Raw genomic sequence first — 17,165 nt, forward strand, 5'->3', positions numbered from 1 at the left:
GATTTGTAAGGCCATTGAAGTAGCTTTGTCCAGAGACAAGTCCGATTCAAGCAAAAGTCTGTCTCGTATGCGTGTATTAGCAACACGCTCAATCAGTTGATCACGAATCATTTGTTCCTCCATGGCGCCAAATTCACAAGCTGCAGCTAGCTCGCGTAATGAAGCAAGGAACTGATTAACCGTCTCGTCAGGACCCTGAGCTCTCTGTCGAAATTTGTGACGTTCAGCAATCACATTCACCTTAGGAACAAAGTACTTTTTCAGTCCATCCACGGCAGAAGTGTAGGTAACACCCGTATCCTTTAGAGTGTAGAACAGTCTTTGTCCTTCGGTCCCAAGTGCATGGAGAAGAACCGCGCGCTTTCTTTCCTCCGGCCATTGTTCTCCGGTAGCATCAATTACGAGCATGTAATTTTCAAACATTCTCAACCAAGTAGGAAAAGAAATAGCAGGTTCGCCTGGCACAGGCATGAACGGTGTAGGTAAGGGTACGGAAATAGCCATCCTCGTCGCCAAAAATGTGGTATTCTGTAGTAAGCAAGTAGTTAGTAAAAGAATGAGACCGGGAGACACGCTGCTGCTGTTCAATTCGCCATTTATTCAACTCCCGTTCTTCACCTCCGGAAGTGCATACATCACTTCCGTCACTGCATACATCACTTGCATACTAGCGCCCACTGGCGGTATAAACAGGACACAACAGGCGGTAGATCTAAATTTAAGACGTGGAGGCGTGGTCAAGGCCACTTTGCTATAATGCGTGCGGTAGTGGGCGCCTAAAACCCGGCGCTAAGCAAAGAAATTAGTCATGGGTGTGTTTTGGGCGTCTTCTCAATCAACCCAATCAGCGTGCCAGGTGCCATTCCCTTTAAGAACCGGCTGCGTTGAGTCATTAGCGCTATGCTATTATGGAAGTCCTAAGAAGGAGGTCAGCGCGCTTCTCTGCCTCTCCCTTCTGAAATAAAGCATTTATACTGTGACCGTAATTGACGGCTTGCCGTGGAGCCACGTGCGTGTTCATGTGTGCCCACATGCATGCGCAAACCGCGGAGGCGCGCTCGTGTTTCAAAACGTGCATGAAGTCTAAACTTAAGAACTTTTCAAACCACTTCTTAGCGATAGGAGCAAAGTCAGATCGCATAATAGCAGGGGCGCCTAGTGCACTTCATTAACATATGAACACTCCCACAATGAGCAATATATGCACGGGAGTTTTACGTCTTATGTGTGGGCGCCTATCGACACCTGCATAATAGCAGTAGCGCGTATGAAGCGCATAATAAGGGTGGCGGTAGGTCTTAACCTGGCGGTGCGTCTTAATTAACACTTAAGACGGCAAGTTAAGAAGAGCATAATAGGGCCCATGGTATCAAACACGCGTACCATTCCTAATTCCATGTTGCATCACAATGAGCCAGCCCTGTGTCCTTCTGCCTCCACCCTGCTACAAACATCTGTAGATTAAGGTTGCACAGAAGTAACTGAGAATTATATATGTATGCTTTTTATTATTTGTGCAATTTGTCACAAACAAACTGATTTGACAATCTGCTGTGAAAAATACATGCACATAGAAAGAAGGAAAAAAACAGAAAACAAACATTACAACAGAGGTCATAGAATTGATTAGATACCCCAAATTTGAGTTTATAGCTTTGATTTTCACCTCTTTTTTTTTTTAACTCTTCCTGGATCAACACTGACCCCTACATAATCATATGGGTGTTTTCTGAAATATTCTGATATTTATATATAACTTGCCAATCAAAGGCATGAATTCTCCCTGGTCAGAATACTACATTTCCCAGGATGACACTGTTGGAATGTCAGCGGTAGAAGAGCATCACAGCGGCCTCAGTTATCTCCCTTGATGCACTCCAGCCCACGTTGGTGCCGTAGCCGTCCCAGTCAAAGGATGTGAAGTCACCACACTGTCTAGGGGCTGCCTCTGGGAAATAACCACCGCCACCAATACAGTACTGCATACACACACACACACACACACACACACGAGGAATGAGAGAAACACATACACAGTGGGTATAAAGCAAATAAACGTGCATGTACATTCAATGGCCTTCGCAGGTGCGCACACCACACTTTATTCACAGAATGTCTCTTATAGGGTAACATGTTGACTCACGTGTTCAGTGTGACAGCCAGTAGGTTTGACTCCAGAGCAGATGGCCATGGCTGCACCTTCCGTGTTAATGGCTCTGAATGTGATGAAGCCAGCCTGGAATTGCGCTTTAATAGAAACACACCATTTGTAGTCACAACTCTCACAAACATTTATTTAAAGGTGTATGATATATGTTGTGGCCGCTAGGGTTCACCAAAGCTACAAGATGCTCCTTTAGGTTAAATGTAGTTCTTTAAGAGCCTCATACTTCTTGAATTGGGTCCGTAAAGCAGACTGGTTGACTCCTCATTTCCATAGTCATAAACGATTGGGATGGTTGGTCCAACATTCTTTCCGCAGGACCCTGCTCCAAATCTCACTGGGTAACGCTAGTGAACAGGAATACACAGAGAAATCAATTAATCCTCCTTAAATGGTGTGTGTGAGTGTGTGTGTGTGTGAGTGTGAGTGTGTGTGTGTGTGTGTAGGGGTGTGTGTGTGTGTGTGTGTATGTGTGTGTGTGTGTGTGTGTGTGTGTGTGTCTGTGTCTGTGTCTGTGTCTGTGTGTGCGTGAGCGTGAGCGTGAGCGTGAGCGTGAGCGTGTGCGTGTGCGTGTCTGTGTCTGTGTCTGTGTCTGTGTCTGTGTGTCTGTGTCTGTGTCTGTGTCTGTGTCTGTGCGTGTGCGTGTGCGTGTGCGTGTGCGTGAGCGTGAGCGTGAGTGTGTGTGTGTGAGTGTCTGTGTGTGTGTGTGTGTGTGTGTGTGTGTGTGTGTGTGTGTTATATACCTTGAACAGTCCAAAGAGGTTTCCTCCACTCTGGGTGAGGAAGCGGCTGGCAGTGTGGTAGCGCAGGATGGATTCTAGGTTCCAGCGTTCCATTGGTGAGTTGTTTGGAACGTGCCACACCGACATGTCCTCTGCCATGATGTCATAATACCCAGGATTCTGAGGGGGAAAACAGGAAGTAATTCAGAGAAGAAGTGAGGCATAAAACAATATGAACCATGTAGGAACCACATTGGCAGATGCGTCTTTGTATAACGGTAGAAAAGACTAAATGCATTGTTGGGTGGCTGAAGTGTCACAAGTGAAGCTATGACTTCTACCTTGAAGTCGTCAGTCGCCCTCTGGTGTTCCGAAGGTGGCTCTGTTGGCCCAGTTCCCGTCCCCGTCAGGCAGGTTGGGGTTGTTACCCTGCTGGCTGGACCAACGGTCACCCGTCGTGCACTTCCCATACATGTTGTTCTCGTGCACGCTCGCCACGAGTGTCCAGCCGCCGCCTAGGGTGGTCATGTCACAGAACGTCTGGTAGACTACCCCGCTGGCCGTGGTCAGGTAGTACAGCCCGTCTGGACAATTGTGGAGAAATAGAAATTACTTTTTAGAAATTAGACTTTTGTATGGTGCCCTTTGTAAAGTTGATTCATCCTTTTTGTTATTACAGCCCTCCACTCCCCATCCCCAGATAAAGACTGGATTCATTAATCTGTTTAAAAACAATGTCCTCTTTTCTAATAGATTTATAATGTATTATTATACTTTTTTTTAAACAAAAACATAAATATCTAAATATTTAATTCCAAAAGAAAACAATTATCTATTTAAAAAAAATATCCATTTAATTAAGATCTTAAATCTGGATTACACACATACATATGTAGCTTGTGTACATTAAATCTTACATGTGTGAATATGAAATGAAATACTTCATTTCAATCTAAATCTCTTTTATATCTCTATTATATCTGAGAGAAGATACAAATGAACCTGTTGTTTATATAGGCTTGTCTGATCACTCAACCAGAACATCCCCATTTCCCCTGAGGTGGTGGGGTGAATTAGCACATCTTTTATCAGATATAATAAATATGCCAAAGTGTTCATCTTAGATTGAATCCACATTTAAGAATTTGTATATAATTCAGAGGACATGTAAAAAAATACACATTTTATTTGAATTAGATATAGGTATTGCTGAATATTTATTTGGGAATACATATAGATACATATATTAATTAATATTTAATTCTAAAAAAACACAGATATAAGATTATAATTAATTGTCAAAAAAACATTCTCTGCTTAATCTGAGGTTTAACTATTTAATGTATAACGTTTTAGAAATAATGCAACTTAAGTCACTTACCCGTGTTGATATCATGTTTGTCCTTTAATTCTTTGCAGCTCCTGGCAGCAGCTAGGTTATTTACCCTGGACTGCAGATTCTCAGAGTCAACGTTCACGTCCACCTTCAAATAGCCTGGGTCAGGATGATCATGCTCATAGCCTTAACAGACAAAGTGACAGTTACATTAAACTGCATTCATGAAGAAATACAGTTGCAATGTTGCCTTCAGTGGGGTCAGTTAGGGTTTTCAAATCTGACCAGTGGAGGCTGGTGGAGGTAGAAATTGGAGGACGGCTCATTGTAATGTATGGAATGGAGTGAGGAATGGAATCAATACCATCCCATTCCTCATTCAATACAATGCATTATTATAAGGAGCCAGTCCTCTGATTTCTACCTCCACCAGCCTCCCCTGAATAATAACATTGACATTAATAGAACATGGTAAGTAAGTATTACTGCATCATTATATTGTAGAAATATAGTTTCGTCCATGAGAAATGTGACATGGTCTGGACAATTGGTCCACAAGTCGGCATCCGATTTAATGTTCAGACTTTTCCTTCGAAAAATGTAAACACATTCAGCGTTGTTGAAAATCAATGACACATCGCTAGTCACCTGACACAGCTTGATTTGTGAACCTGCTAACAATGTAAAGTAGTGTTATAGTTAACTAGGTAGCAGTGGCCGTGGGGAATCTATTGCATTGCAGTATTTTGGCTTGACTAGTGAGTTTGTGTTGTGATTTACAACAATGCTAAATGCAAAAATGTTAATGTAAAATGTAAATGTAACTACAGAAACCACTTCAGACCAATCTGAGACAGTGGTAATCAGAATCCTCCTGATTTGAGAGGGAATCACCCCTAATGTCGTGTGGTACAAAGTGTGAAAATAATTAAAAGATTCTGCATACCTGGCACACAACATATTGTCAGGGAAAAGACCACCAGCAAGAGCAGCATGTCTGGAAAAAAGTAAGAATATAATAAAACATTATATAACCCCCCCCCCCCCCAGAAAAATACAGATGTTTCTAAATCTTTGATATTTCCTTACTAAAGGAAACAATAAGAAAATCGCTAAATCTTAAAAGTAAACAGTCAGACAATTCTGTTTCACCATTTGCAGATCATGGCTCTAAAAACATAAAGGGTCGGTTTGGACACAGATTAAGCCTAGTGCTGCACTAAATCACATTTTCATCTCTTTCAAGTCAAGGCTTCGGCTTAATTTGTGTCTGGAAAACCAGCTGCTCGTGTTATATTTACTTGTGAATCTTAGCCTCTGGAGTTGATCTGGGGGTTGAATCTTCGAGCAGGATCCTCTCAGTCAATCTTCCTCCCTTGAATAACACGCTCATCTCAGTTCTACAGCTTTTATTTATACATACATACAAGGAAGGAGGATGTGTGATAAACACATTCAGAAGGTGTTTGCTCCAGGCTTCCAAACCACATGGATTCCTGAAGGACAAAAGCAGGTTCACCAACTAACCAACTAACCAACTAACCAACTAACCAACTAACCAACTAACCCCTAAGGCTTACTTCATTCACAGCTACTAAAGCATGCACCAGCTGGTGGTGGTGTTTTTATTCTGTGGTGGAGCAACTTTTTATATGTTTTATTTATTTAAATGGTCAAATAATAATCATTCATTCATTCATTCATTCAATTTCAAGTTAACAGTCAAGTAAAATAGTTCAGCTGCATGTTCATTGTTATGCATGGAATGGAATGAGGACACGTGTTTCAGAATCAGAAGACTTTATTGCCATGACATGTAAACATGTTAGGAATTTGGTTTGGGACAGTGGAGCACGGTTTACAGCAGGACAGGTGCAAGACAGGACAAGACAGTTCAAACCAACATCATAGTACAAGAGTCATAATTAATATAAATATCTAAGTATAAGTGCAGAGATCAAGTGTTCAAGTGTTCATATCCAGACAGTCCAAAGCTCTCTGGGTGGGGGTGGAGGGAGGGTAGATAGATAGGGGTCAGGTCAGGGGGGGGGGGGGGGGGGGCAGCAGCATTTAGGAGCCGGATGGCTGTGGGGAAAAAGCTGTGTGCATGTCGGGCCTTCACAGTTTTTAGGGACCGCACCCTCCTGCCAGAGGGGAGCGGGGCGAAGAGACCGTGTCCTGGGTGTGCGGGGTCAGCCATGATCTTCCTGGCCCTCCCCAAAGCCCTACTTTTAAACAGGGCCTCAAGGGCGGGCAAAGGGCAGCCAATCACCCTCTCCGCCGAGCGTATCACCCGCTGCCCTTGGCCTTGTCCTTGGCCGCTGCAGCGGGGAACCAGATGATGATGGCGGAGGTGACGATGGACTCAATAATGGCCGTGTAGAAGTTCACCAGCGTGGTCTTTGGTAGGTGGAATTTCCTGAGCTGCCTCAGGAAAAACAGTCTCTTCTGGGCCTTTTTTGTGAGGGCGTCGATGTTGGGCCCCCACTTCAAGTCCCGAGAGACTGTCACCCCAAGGAAGCGGCATGACTCCACTGTGGTGACTGGAGTGCCTCCCAGTATGATTGGAGAGGGAGGGGGTGGGTTCCTCCTGAAGTCCACTATCAGCTCCACTGTCTTAAGAGCATTCAGCTCTAGGTTGTTCCAGGTGCACCAGGAGACCACTAAGTCAATCTCGCTCCTGTAAGCAGATTCATCCCCCCTGGAGATGAGCCCTACCAGGGTGGTATCGTCCGCGAACTTGAGGAGCTTGACCGACTGGTGGCTGGAGGTACAGCAGTTGGTGTAGAGGGAAAACAGGAGGGGTTTGATACCATTCCTCATTCCGTCCATGCATTACATTAGATTTCTACCTTCACCAGCCTCCCTTGACATACATACATGTACTGTACAAGACCTTGACAAAGTCAGACATTATCCTTGATTATACAACAGTTAGTTCCGACCAAGTAATTTGATTGGACAAGAGGCATTGCATGAGTTCGGTACTCGGCCTGCGGCCTCGTACCTACGACCGAATCACAGCCGTGCTGATATTCAGTATAACACACTCCCTCTCGTGTGATATTGCTTAATTGATCTGGCCTGGTGTGCTTAGTGGCCTGTCTGTTGTACTCAAGGAATAACATCAGACGAAACATGATTGAAGCTGTACTTTGTGTGTTTACAACATCTCCCGTGTCAACAGCAACATGAACAGTACAGTAATAAGTCCTTTGATTATTAACAGGCCCAACACGCGTTCTACTCTCTGAGGTATTTAGGATTCATAGCCATCATATTTAGGATTCATAGCCATCATATTTAGGATTCATAGCCATCATATTTAGGATTCATAGCCATCATATTTAAGAACACATTTTTGTTCTTTCTTTCCCTCTTTATAATTACTTTCAAAATACAACCGACATTTAGTTGTTTTAAGTGGTGGGCAAACATTTGACCTCACCCTTAGATCTGAAACAGGTAGTGTGAATGCCCTCACACACACAATTGTTGTTGATTAAAATAGTTCCTTGTTGGAGACAAAAATGTCCTGAATGTGTATACGTAGGTATGTACCATACGTATACACATTCAGGAAATTTTTGAAGCCTTGTACTTCCTTGTTTACAGTTCTACTGCTCAGAGCAGCAGATAACACCATGCCCTGGGGGCCGTTCCACTAAAGGTGGATTAGTATATCGGCGATTGAAATAAATCAGGCGATCAGGCAACTCGGGATTGGAATTCAAGCCTCAGGGGATTCCTCGAACGAGGATCAGGCTTGTGTGATGAGTGTTCACAGAACACCGGCTTACAAATCCTCGATATGGGCGCGTGCACGCAGACATAAAGAGCCCCGAAGAGTCAAACTGTCGAAATGAAGATTGATCTTTATGAAGACGACAAATAAGATGTAAAATAGTGTAATACTGCCGCAATTAACAAGGCGATGGAAATGGTTTGGCTAGAAATTGCTGACCGATTAAATGCGTAGGTCATGTTCATATTTTAATAAATGAATATTTACTACTGTGGTGATATCAGCAGCAGGCTAAAATCGTCATTTCGTCATGATGGCCTAGTGGTATTTACCGCTGCCGTGGTATTTATTCGTCTTTTTAAGACGGTGGTTCGAATCCCTCTTCGGACACACTTTTTTATTGCATTTCGTTGTCTGAATCTAATCTAAAATCTCATCTAAAATATAGTAATAGTAAGTATATAGGCTATGAAATGATGGTGCAGGCTAATTTACAAGAACTGACACGATTACAATGGTGTTTGAAGCCTTTCTGAGTAAATTATGTTCTTCAACTACTAGACCCTGGATTTGGCATAGATTATTTTTTCTTACGATTACTGATGGATAGATGATTCACTTAGACATATATATATATATATATATATATATATATATATGGTGTAAATCGATTTGCATGAAGGCTTCGGTTAAATGTAAAAAAAAAAAGAATCACTTAAATCAAGTCTCGAACACGCAACCTTTGGAACTCTAGCTGGCTGCCTTAAAGAACTACATTTAACCTAAAGGAGCATCTTGTAGCTTTAGTGAACCCTAGCGGCCACAAGATGCATCATACACCTTTTAATATTATGTCTGTGAGAGTTGTGACTACAAATGGTGTGTTTCTATTAAAGATGAATTCCAGGCTGGCTTCATCACATTCAGACCCATAAACACCGAAGGTGCAGCCATGGCCATCTGCTCTGGAGTCAAACCTACTGGCTGTCACACTGAACACGTGAGTCAACATGTTACCCTATAAGAGACATTCTGTGAATAAAGTGTGGTGTGCGCACCTGCGAAGGCCAGTGAATGTACATGCACGTTTATTTGCTTCATACCCACTGTGTATGTGTTTCTCTCATTCCTCGTGTGTGTGTGTGTGTGTGTGTGTGTGTGTGTGTGTGTGTGTGTGTCTGTGTGTGTATGCAGTACTGTATTGGTGGCGGTGGTCATTTCCCAGAGGGAGCTCCTAGACAGTGTGGTGACTTCACATCCTTTGACTGGAGCGGCTACGGCACCCATGTGGGCTGGAGTGCATCAAGGGAGATAACTGAGGCCGCTGTGATGCTCTTCTACCGCTGACATTCCAACAGTGTCATCCTGGGAAATGTAGTATTCTGACCAGGGAGAATTCAGCCTTTGATTGGCAATGGAGTGTTGTCTGCTGCAATGCATATTTCTGGCCAGTAGGGGTCAGTGTTGATCCATGAAGTTTAACACTAGAACAGCTGTGCCTTTTTTACCTACTAAAAGAGCCGCCTCGGGGGGCACCTCTTTACAATGCTAAGCTGCTCTTTACACACAACGACCACTAGTTGGCCGCTTGTATATTAGCCTGCTTCCTTCACAGAAAAACTGCAAAATAGCTTTATACTAGCTTATCCTGATGTGATTTTGAAAATGTAAGGATGCTGGGTGGTAGAACACATATCTAGGAAAAGTCATGAACGGAGGGTCCTGAAATTTGATCGAGTGCAAAGATATAACATCTTTTTTTTTCTCACAGGACTCATGGCTGATTAAGTGTTAAGAGGCGACTATCAAAGCTATCAAATCAATGTTGTGGTATCTAATCAATTCTATGATTCTTGTTGTAATGAACCATTTTCCTGTGTTACTCCTCCTTTCTCTGTGTTTTTTTTCTTCACTGCAGATTGTCAAATCAGTTTGTTTGTGACAAATTGCACACCCAAAAATAATAAAAAGCATAAATCTAAATTCTCAGTTACTTCTGTGCAACCTTAATCTACAGATGACACTGCTGGTGATTAAAAGAAGAATAAATGGCATTGTTTGTAGCAGGGTGGAGGCAGAAGGACACAGGGCTGGCTCATTGTGATGCAAAATGGAATTAGGAATGGTACGCGTGTTTGATACCATGACTCATAGCATTCCAACTAGCCCGTCCTCCGATTTCTACCTCCACCAGCCTGCCGTGGTTTGTAGGTGCTTTCCCTCACACTTCACTGCTTGTCCTTTAATCAGTCAGGCTGAGGGTTAATGTATCAAACTTTAAGTGGTTGAGTAAATCGAAACGTTTGTGACACACACCCACCCACACACCCACCCACAAGATGAGAGAGAGAGTGTGTGTGCGTGTGTGTGTGTGTGTGTGTGTGTGTGTGTGTGTGTGTGTGTTGCCTGCCTCTATCTGGTCTACGTGGTGGATTCACGTGGCTATCTTTCTCAGAATGTCAGACACATCGACAGCTCTACACCGTACTGGTGCCACCTTGAGGACAAGCTTTGAATTACACGTGGGTAGTGTGCCCGGTGGCGTCCTAACTATTCCCACCCGAGTTGGGGTAGACCACGCCAACTTCTGGAATATGTAGGGTTTATTTTAATTTTATTTTTCTCAAACACAAACACAATCACTGACACTAAGAATAGGCGCGCGTTCCAGGGCCCACAGGGCAATGAGAGCCGCGCCCGGCCGCTTGCGGTGAATTGAGAATTGAGAATCAAGGACCCCAATTGAAATAAGCCCGTGGCTTTCTTGGGTTTTTATCCTGTTAGTTGACCTTGTATGTAATATGTACTTTCATGTACCTACTTCTGCAAATCTTCTAATAAAGTTTTCAATCAATCAATCAAAACATTGACCGCTGGCCCGCGGCACACTCAGCGCCACTGAGTTGCATACAGAGATGGGTAACGTATATCTAATCGTGCACCCCGTGTTACGTCACAAGCTAAAATCCAATGGGGTTGGATTAAAATAGCCACGCAGTCCGCGAAAATGTATGCCGTTTCCATAGGGATGCAGCCTGCGGGGCGGAAGAACAAGATACAGAGAACACCCCTACATATTCCAGAAGTTGGCGTGGTCTACCCCAACTCGGGGCGTGGTCTACCCCAACTCGGGTGGGAATCGTTAGGACGCTGCCCGGTGTGTCAGGTGGTCAAGAATTCCCCCGCGTACTTCAGAATAGTAAACACTCTGCACCACAGAAGTTTGAAGGAGCTTTTAATGTCAAAGTCAAACTTTTACATGTGTCATCATAGCAAACTGCCCGGCAAGAACTTGTCATCTCCATCATAACAAACGCAGTTAGTTCGTTAATTAAAACAAGAGAGCGGCGAAGATTCTACCCGCTCCCGCCGTAACCAAACATAGAATCAATCAAGAGAAAAATAAAAATAAAAAATAAAAAATAAATAAAAAGAAAACATGTTTTTTCATCTTTTTTTTCATCTTTTTTTTTTCTTCTTTTAAGTGCAGAATTGAAGACCTTAAACATGCCGTTGTCCTTTATCATTCTGAGTTCTGTGTTCTACAGCTCTGTGTTCCAAGTTCCGTGGTTCGACAGCTCTATGTATCCAAGTTCCGTGTTCTAACAGTTCTATGTTCCCAAGTTCTGTGGTTATCTGAAGACAGAGCGGAAGTCAACCAATTAGACCAGTGTCCCGATAAGTATGTCCCTTTAAAAAAAAAAAAAAGTCTCGACAGGAGAATGTCAAACATAATCCGCTTCTTTCAGTTCTTCTCTCTCTCTCTCTCTTTCTCTCTCTCTCTCTCTCTCTCTCTCTCTCTCTCCATTTTGCTATAAGTGAATCAAATTGTCATTAAACGTGCAATATAAAAAAGACACACCCACACACCCATACAGATTTGTGTGCTCAGTTCCCTGTTCGTCCTGCTAGGTGGTCAGAAAGGTGCAGTTATATATGACGGGACTGCCTCAAAACAGCACTTCTTTGACTCCCAAGAGAACGTGGGCGGCCCCCTGTAGAAAAGGCTGAATCAGCCAGTCAGTAGTCTCTCTTCATCGCCGTCAGGGCCTCAGCCTCCTCAGTCCAGATCCTGCAGGCTGTGGAGGTCAGCTCTGGGGTCTCCTTATTGTCCTTAGGTAGGGGACGGGGACGACGACGACTGTTTGCCTTGCTTTTGAACAGGCTCAGGGCTCAGTGCTTGCGTGTGTGTGTGTGTGTGTGTGTGAGTGTGTGTGTGTGTGTGTGTGAGAGAGCTAGAAAGACCCTGTAGGACGTCAGCATTGCTTGACCCAATCTCGCCTTTGAGCATTTCTATTTTTTCATATTTTTTTTTTTCAAGGTTCCAACAGCGGAAGCTCCGGGACTACTCCGGGAACGTCTGCCGGCCCATTGTGACATCAGTGCAGCACAGCCCGCCCACCAATCACAACCACAGGTTAGTAGAAGGATGGGGGTGTGGGGGGCGGGGTGGGGGATGGAGGGTGAGGCGTGAGGGGTGAGGTCAGTCAAACCCAGTGTGTTGGACACCCAGCATGGCCCGAAGTGAACAGAGGGAGAGAGAGGAGCAACCTGCCTGTCTGGTTGGTTTGTTTGAGGCTGGAGGATACCTGGGGAGGCTGGTGGGGGTAGACATCAGAGGACAGGGGAGGCTGGTGGAGGTAGACATCAGAGGACAGGGGAGGCTGGTGGAGGTAGACATCAGAGGACAGGGGAGGCTGGTGGAGGTAGACATCAGAGGACAGGGGAGGCTGGTGGAGGTAGACATCAGAGGACAGGGGAGGCTGGTGGAGGTAGACATCAGAGGACAGGGGAGGCTGGTGGAGGTAGACATCAGAGGACAGGGGAGGCTGGTGGTGGTAGACATCAGAGGACAGGGGAGGCTGGTGGGGGTAGACATCAGAGGACAGGGGAGGCTGGTGGAGGTAGACATCGGAGGACAGGGGAGGCTGGTGGAGGTAGACATCAGAGGACTGGGGAGGCTGGTGGAGGTAGACATCAGAGGACAGGGGAGGCTGGTGGAGGTAGACATCAGAGGACAGGGGAGGCTGGTGGAGGTAGACATCAGAGGACAGGCTCACTGTAATGCGTGGAGCGAGACGAGGAACGGAGTCAAACACGTGTCCTCTGATGTCTACCTCCACCAGCCTCCCCTGTCCTCTGATGTCTACCCCCACCAGCCTCCCCTGTCCTCTGATGTCTACCTCCACCAGCCTCCCCTGTCCTCTGATTTCTACCTCCACCAGCCTCCCCTGTCCTCCGATTTCTACCTCCACCAGCCTCCCCTGTCCTCTGATGTCTACCTCCACCAGCCTCCCCTGTCCTCTGATTTCTACCTCCACCAGCCTCCCCTGTCCTCTGATGTCTACCTCCTCCAGCCTCCCCTGTCCTCTGATGTCTACCTCCACCAGCCTCCCCTGTCCTCTGATGTCTACCTCCACCAGCCTCCCCTGTCCTCTGATGTCTACCTCCACCAGCCTCCCCTGTCCTCTGATGTCTACCTCCTCCAGCCTCCCCTGTCCTCTGATGTCTACCTCCACCAGCCTCCCCTGTCCTCTGATGTCTACCTCCACCAGCCTCCCCTGTCCTTTGATGTCTACCTCCACCAGCCTCCCCTGTCCTCTGATGTCTACCTCCACCAGCCTCCCCTGTCCTCTGATGTCTACCTCCACCAGCCTCCCCCTGTCCTCTGATGTCTACCTCCCCCAGCCTCCCCTGTCCTCTGATGTCTACCTCCACCAGCCTCCCCTGTCCTCTGATGTCTACCTCCACCAGCCTCCCCTGTCCTCTGATGTCTACCTCCACCAGCCTCCCCTGTCCACCACCACTACTACGTTTCAGCTGTGTTGAGCTCTGTAACGTCGAACAGGACTTGGGGTTGCTATCTCTATCTCACTCCGGCCTCAATTTAACACCACCGATGCCCCCCAAACCCCAACCCTGACCCCCCCCGACACCCCCCTCCCCTTCACCCCCCCACCCACACACCCCTCCCTGCATCCCCCCCCCCTTCCCTCCTTTACACACACACATACAGTACACATGTATTCAAAGAGGCGTAATATCATAAAAAAGGCGTTTGTTTAAAAAAACAACAACTAATTAACATTAGCTGTCTTTCATGCAGAGTGTGTTTTTAGATTTTTTTTATACAGGAATTTGGTTTGTCTATGAATCCTACCTAGAGAGTTAGAGGAATATTTAATATTCCTAAATGTACAGTATATTGTTATATAGATCAAAATTCAAAATTCCCTTTTATCTCCTCCCCCACCCCCCCCCCAACCCTTCCCCATAAGCCATTAGCAGTCTGAGAGATGAATAATTATTCAAATACATTTTATGTTTAGATACTAACTTGAGGGGGAGGGGGGTGGAGGAGGGGGGTGGAGGATGGGGGGGGGGGAGCAGGCAAAATGCTACAGCTAGTTTTCTCAGAGGCAATATGTTAAAGTATGGTTAAGAACAAGTGTGTGTGTGTGTGTGTGTGTGTGTGTGTGTGTATGTGTGTGTGTGTGTGTGTGTGGGTGGGTGTACTGTGTGTTAAACATTTGGATGCCTTGCGTGAAGGGGGGAATTATGTTACATGGCTTCTTTGTATAAACTGATATAAGTGTGTGTGTGTGTGTGTTTGTGTGAGTGTGCATGTGTGTGTGTGTGTGTGTTTATACCATGTGTGAGAAAGTAGGGAAGTATCATACATAAACTGTAGGTAGCTGTGTGTGTGTGTGTGTGTGTGTGTGTGTGTGAGTGTGATATATACAGTCTCATGTTGAGAAGGCATAGACAGAAGCATCATAACAAACGTCGTTGGAGTACAGCGGCACTGATACTATGAACCTTGTATTCCGAATGCTTACAACTCACAACTGTAAAAAAAAAAAAAAACTGGTCACATTTCTTGTTTCTTTTGTGTGTCCCTCTTAAGTCTTTTTGCATTTCTTTTTTTCTTTTTTTAAAAATTACCTGATGTTTACGATCAGTTATCTTTTCAGGAGTTCTAGTCCTCAGTCAGTCAACCTGATTGGTTGGCAACTCTGAAAACTCTTGATTGGTTAGGATTTTGGATCATCATCCTCGTCGAACGACCGGTGGCTAATATTTCGTTGTCTCTTCCTGTTGCCATAGGGACGACGTTAGACTCGTCTGACGCACACTGAAGTGAGTAAAATCGGATCCGTGGTAGAATTATTTTTTGTCAACAACCGTTTTATTTTTGTTCCTCTGTTTTGATTGGTTAGGTCTCAGTGGCGTCTGAACATCGTGCCTTAGGGTTGGTCAGATTCTGACTAAATATTCTTCTCTGTCACCCTCAGTGACTGTCTGTCCTCGTTGGGGTCCTGAGGCGTTTATGGCGTTAGGCATCCTCAGTCTCTCTCTCACCTCCCCACAGCTCCCCCAGTGGTGGTGGTGGTGGTGGTGGGGGGGGGTCAGGCATGCATCTGATCGAGATTAAGTGTATAAAACAAGAAGAACAAGAAGTAGCCTCTTAACCGGGGGAGGCCGGGGGAGGTAGATGTCGGAGGACGGGCTCATCGTGATACATGGAACGGAACGAGGGATGGTTTTTAAACACGTGTGGTTTTTAAACACCGCTCCTCAGTCCATCCCACGCATTTACAATGAGCCCGTCCTCCGATCACTACCTCCCCCGGCCTCCCCCGGTATTGACACTAATCTCAGGTCAGTCCTGCGTGTTTCCCTCTCCTATATTCTTAAGACTGGGACATTGGGCAATATCTGACTGTAGATCTGTGCCTCAGGGTGACTTCTACTACTTCTAATTATAAAATAGAAATTTTTCGATTAGACATTATCCATAATCTATAATCCTCGACTCCTTGGCAGAGTGACTGCCCTCCTTTCCCTTAAGTGATAATCAAACCGTCTCAAGCTCAATATAAATATTAATTAGCATCAAAAAGTTCCCATTTGATGAATGAATCTTTTTTGGCAAGGAGTTCTTTCGCACACCTGTTTCTTTCTCCCTCTGGTTTTGTCTGCTTTACATTTCGCGCCCCCCCCCCTCCTTTCTCCATCCTACCACCCCCCCACCCCTGGTGTCTTTTTTCGTTTGTATCCTCTGCCATCCTCTTTTAAAAAAAAAACAACAACCCTGGAACGATCCATTCTTCCAAAACGGGGGGGGGGGGGGGGGGTGAAACAGGGGTAGAGGACCGTTCCATTGGGGTCTGCCCCCCCCTCACAGGTAGACCTCTCTGCGTGAAAGCGTGAGGCACGACGTGGTCTTGTAGTCCCCTCCCGTCCGCGTCAGTGGTATGACTTCCGTGGGGTTCCCCACCCCCCCGCCGCCCTCCTCCCCCCCCTCCCTCTCCTCGTGATGGCGCCTCCCGAACCCGGCGCTGCTGAACGTGTCGTACGACGCCGAGGTCATCTTGCGGTTGAGAAGGTTGCGGTTGTGGTCGCCCCCGCCGACGCCTCCGCCGCTGACGTTCCTGTTGCGGTCTCCTCCTCCTCCTCCTCCTCCGCCCCCCCCCACCACCAGGCTTCCCAGAGGGTCCCCGTTGGCTAGCGGTAACCTCTGACCTCCGACCCCGACTCCTCCGGCCTCGGAACTCCCCGCGCTCTCGCTGTCGCTGTCCTCCTCGTCCTCATCGCGGCGAAGGCGGCGGTGGTGGTGGTGGGGGTGGTTGTTGCCGTGGTTATTGTTGTTGTCGTCCCCCGTACCCTCTCCCGAGGCGAAGGTGGACAGGCGCGGGGGGGGGTCGCTGCCGTGGCGCTGGCGTTGCCGCGGCGACTGTACCCGCACGGGCATCCAGCAGGTGTCGGAGTGGCCGAACTCGTCGCATTCCCTCGTGCACTTCCCTGTCAGCGCCACGTCTGGGAGCTGTCTGGGGTCTGGAGGGAGGGAGGGGGTGGGAGGGGGGGAGGGGAGGGAGGGAGGGGGAAAGGGGGGAGAGAGAGGGGGGTGGAGGGAGGGAGGGGGGGAGAGAGAGACAGGGGGAAGGAAGGGAGGGAGGGTGGGAGAGAGAGGGGGAAGGAAGGGAGGGAGAGGGAGAGAGGGGGGAGGGGGTGGGAGAGAGCAGGTGAGGGGGGAGGGGGGTGGAGAGGGAGGGAGGGAGGGAAGGAGGGAGGGTGGGAGAGAGAGAGAGGGGGAAGGAAGGGAGGGAGAGGGAGAGAGGGGGGAGAGAGAGGGGGGGTGGAGAGGGAGAGAGGGGGGAGAGAGAGGGGGGGTGGAGGGAGGGAGGGTGGGAGAGA

The 17,165-nt window shown here is 46.7% G+C and overlaps 2 protein-coding genes across 2 annotated transcripts in view; both read right to left on the bottom strand.

The window, feature by feature from the left end:
* Nucleotides 1–1,826: 1,826 nt before the first annotated feature.
* LOC308160904 (intelectin-like) lies at nt 1,827–8,979 on the bottom strand (the record flags this gene model as incomplete). The annotated part of the gene is given in 7 exon segments (XM_080534834.1): nt 1,827–1,979; nt 2,144–2,247; nt 2,391–2,511; nt 2,908–3,066; nt 3,228–3,243; nt 3,245–3,470; nt 8,949–8,979. Coding segments are annotated over 7 exon segments (810 nt in total).
* Nucleotides 8,980–16,149: 7,170 nt separating this feature from the next.
* The window catches only part of pcdh7a (protocadherin 7a), a gene marked incomplete at both ends in the record, with an annotated part of 44,270 nt that continues 43,254 nt past the window's right edge, over nt 16,150–17,165 (bottom strand). Inside the window, 1 exon segment of the mRNA XM_080534836.1 lies at nt 16,150–16,805. Within this exon segment, the coding sequence (XP_080390962.1) occupies nt 16,150–16,805 (656 nt within the window).

The sequence above is a fragment of the Nansenia antarctica genome (genome assembly GCF_963989245.1).
Source record: "Nansenia antarctica genome assembly, chromosome: 6".
In the NCBI taxonomy this organism is placed as follows: domain Eukaryota; kingdom Metazoa; phylum Chordata; class Actinopteri; order Argentiniformes; family Microstomatidae; genus Nansenia; species Nansenia antarctica.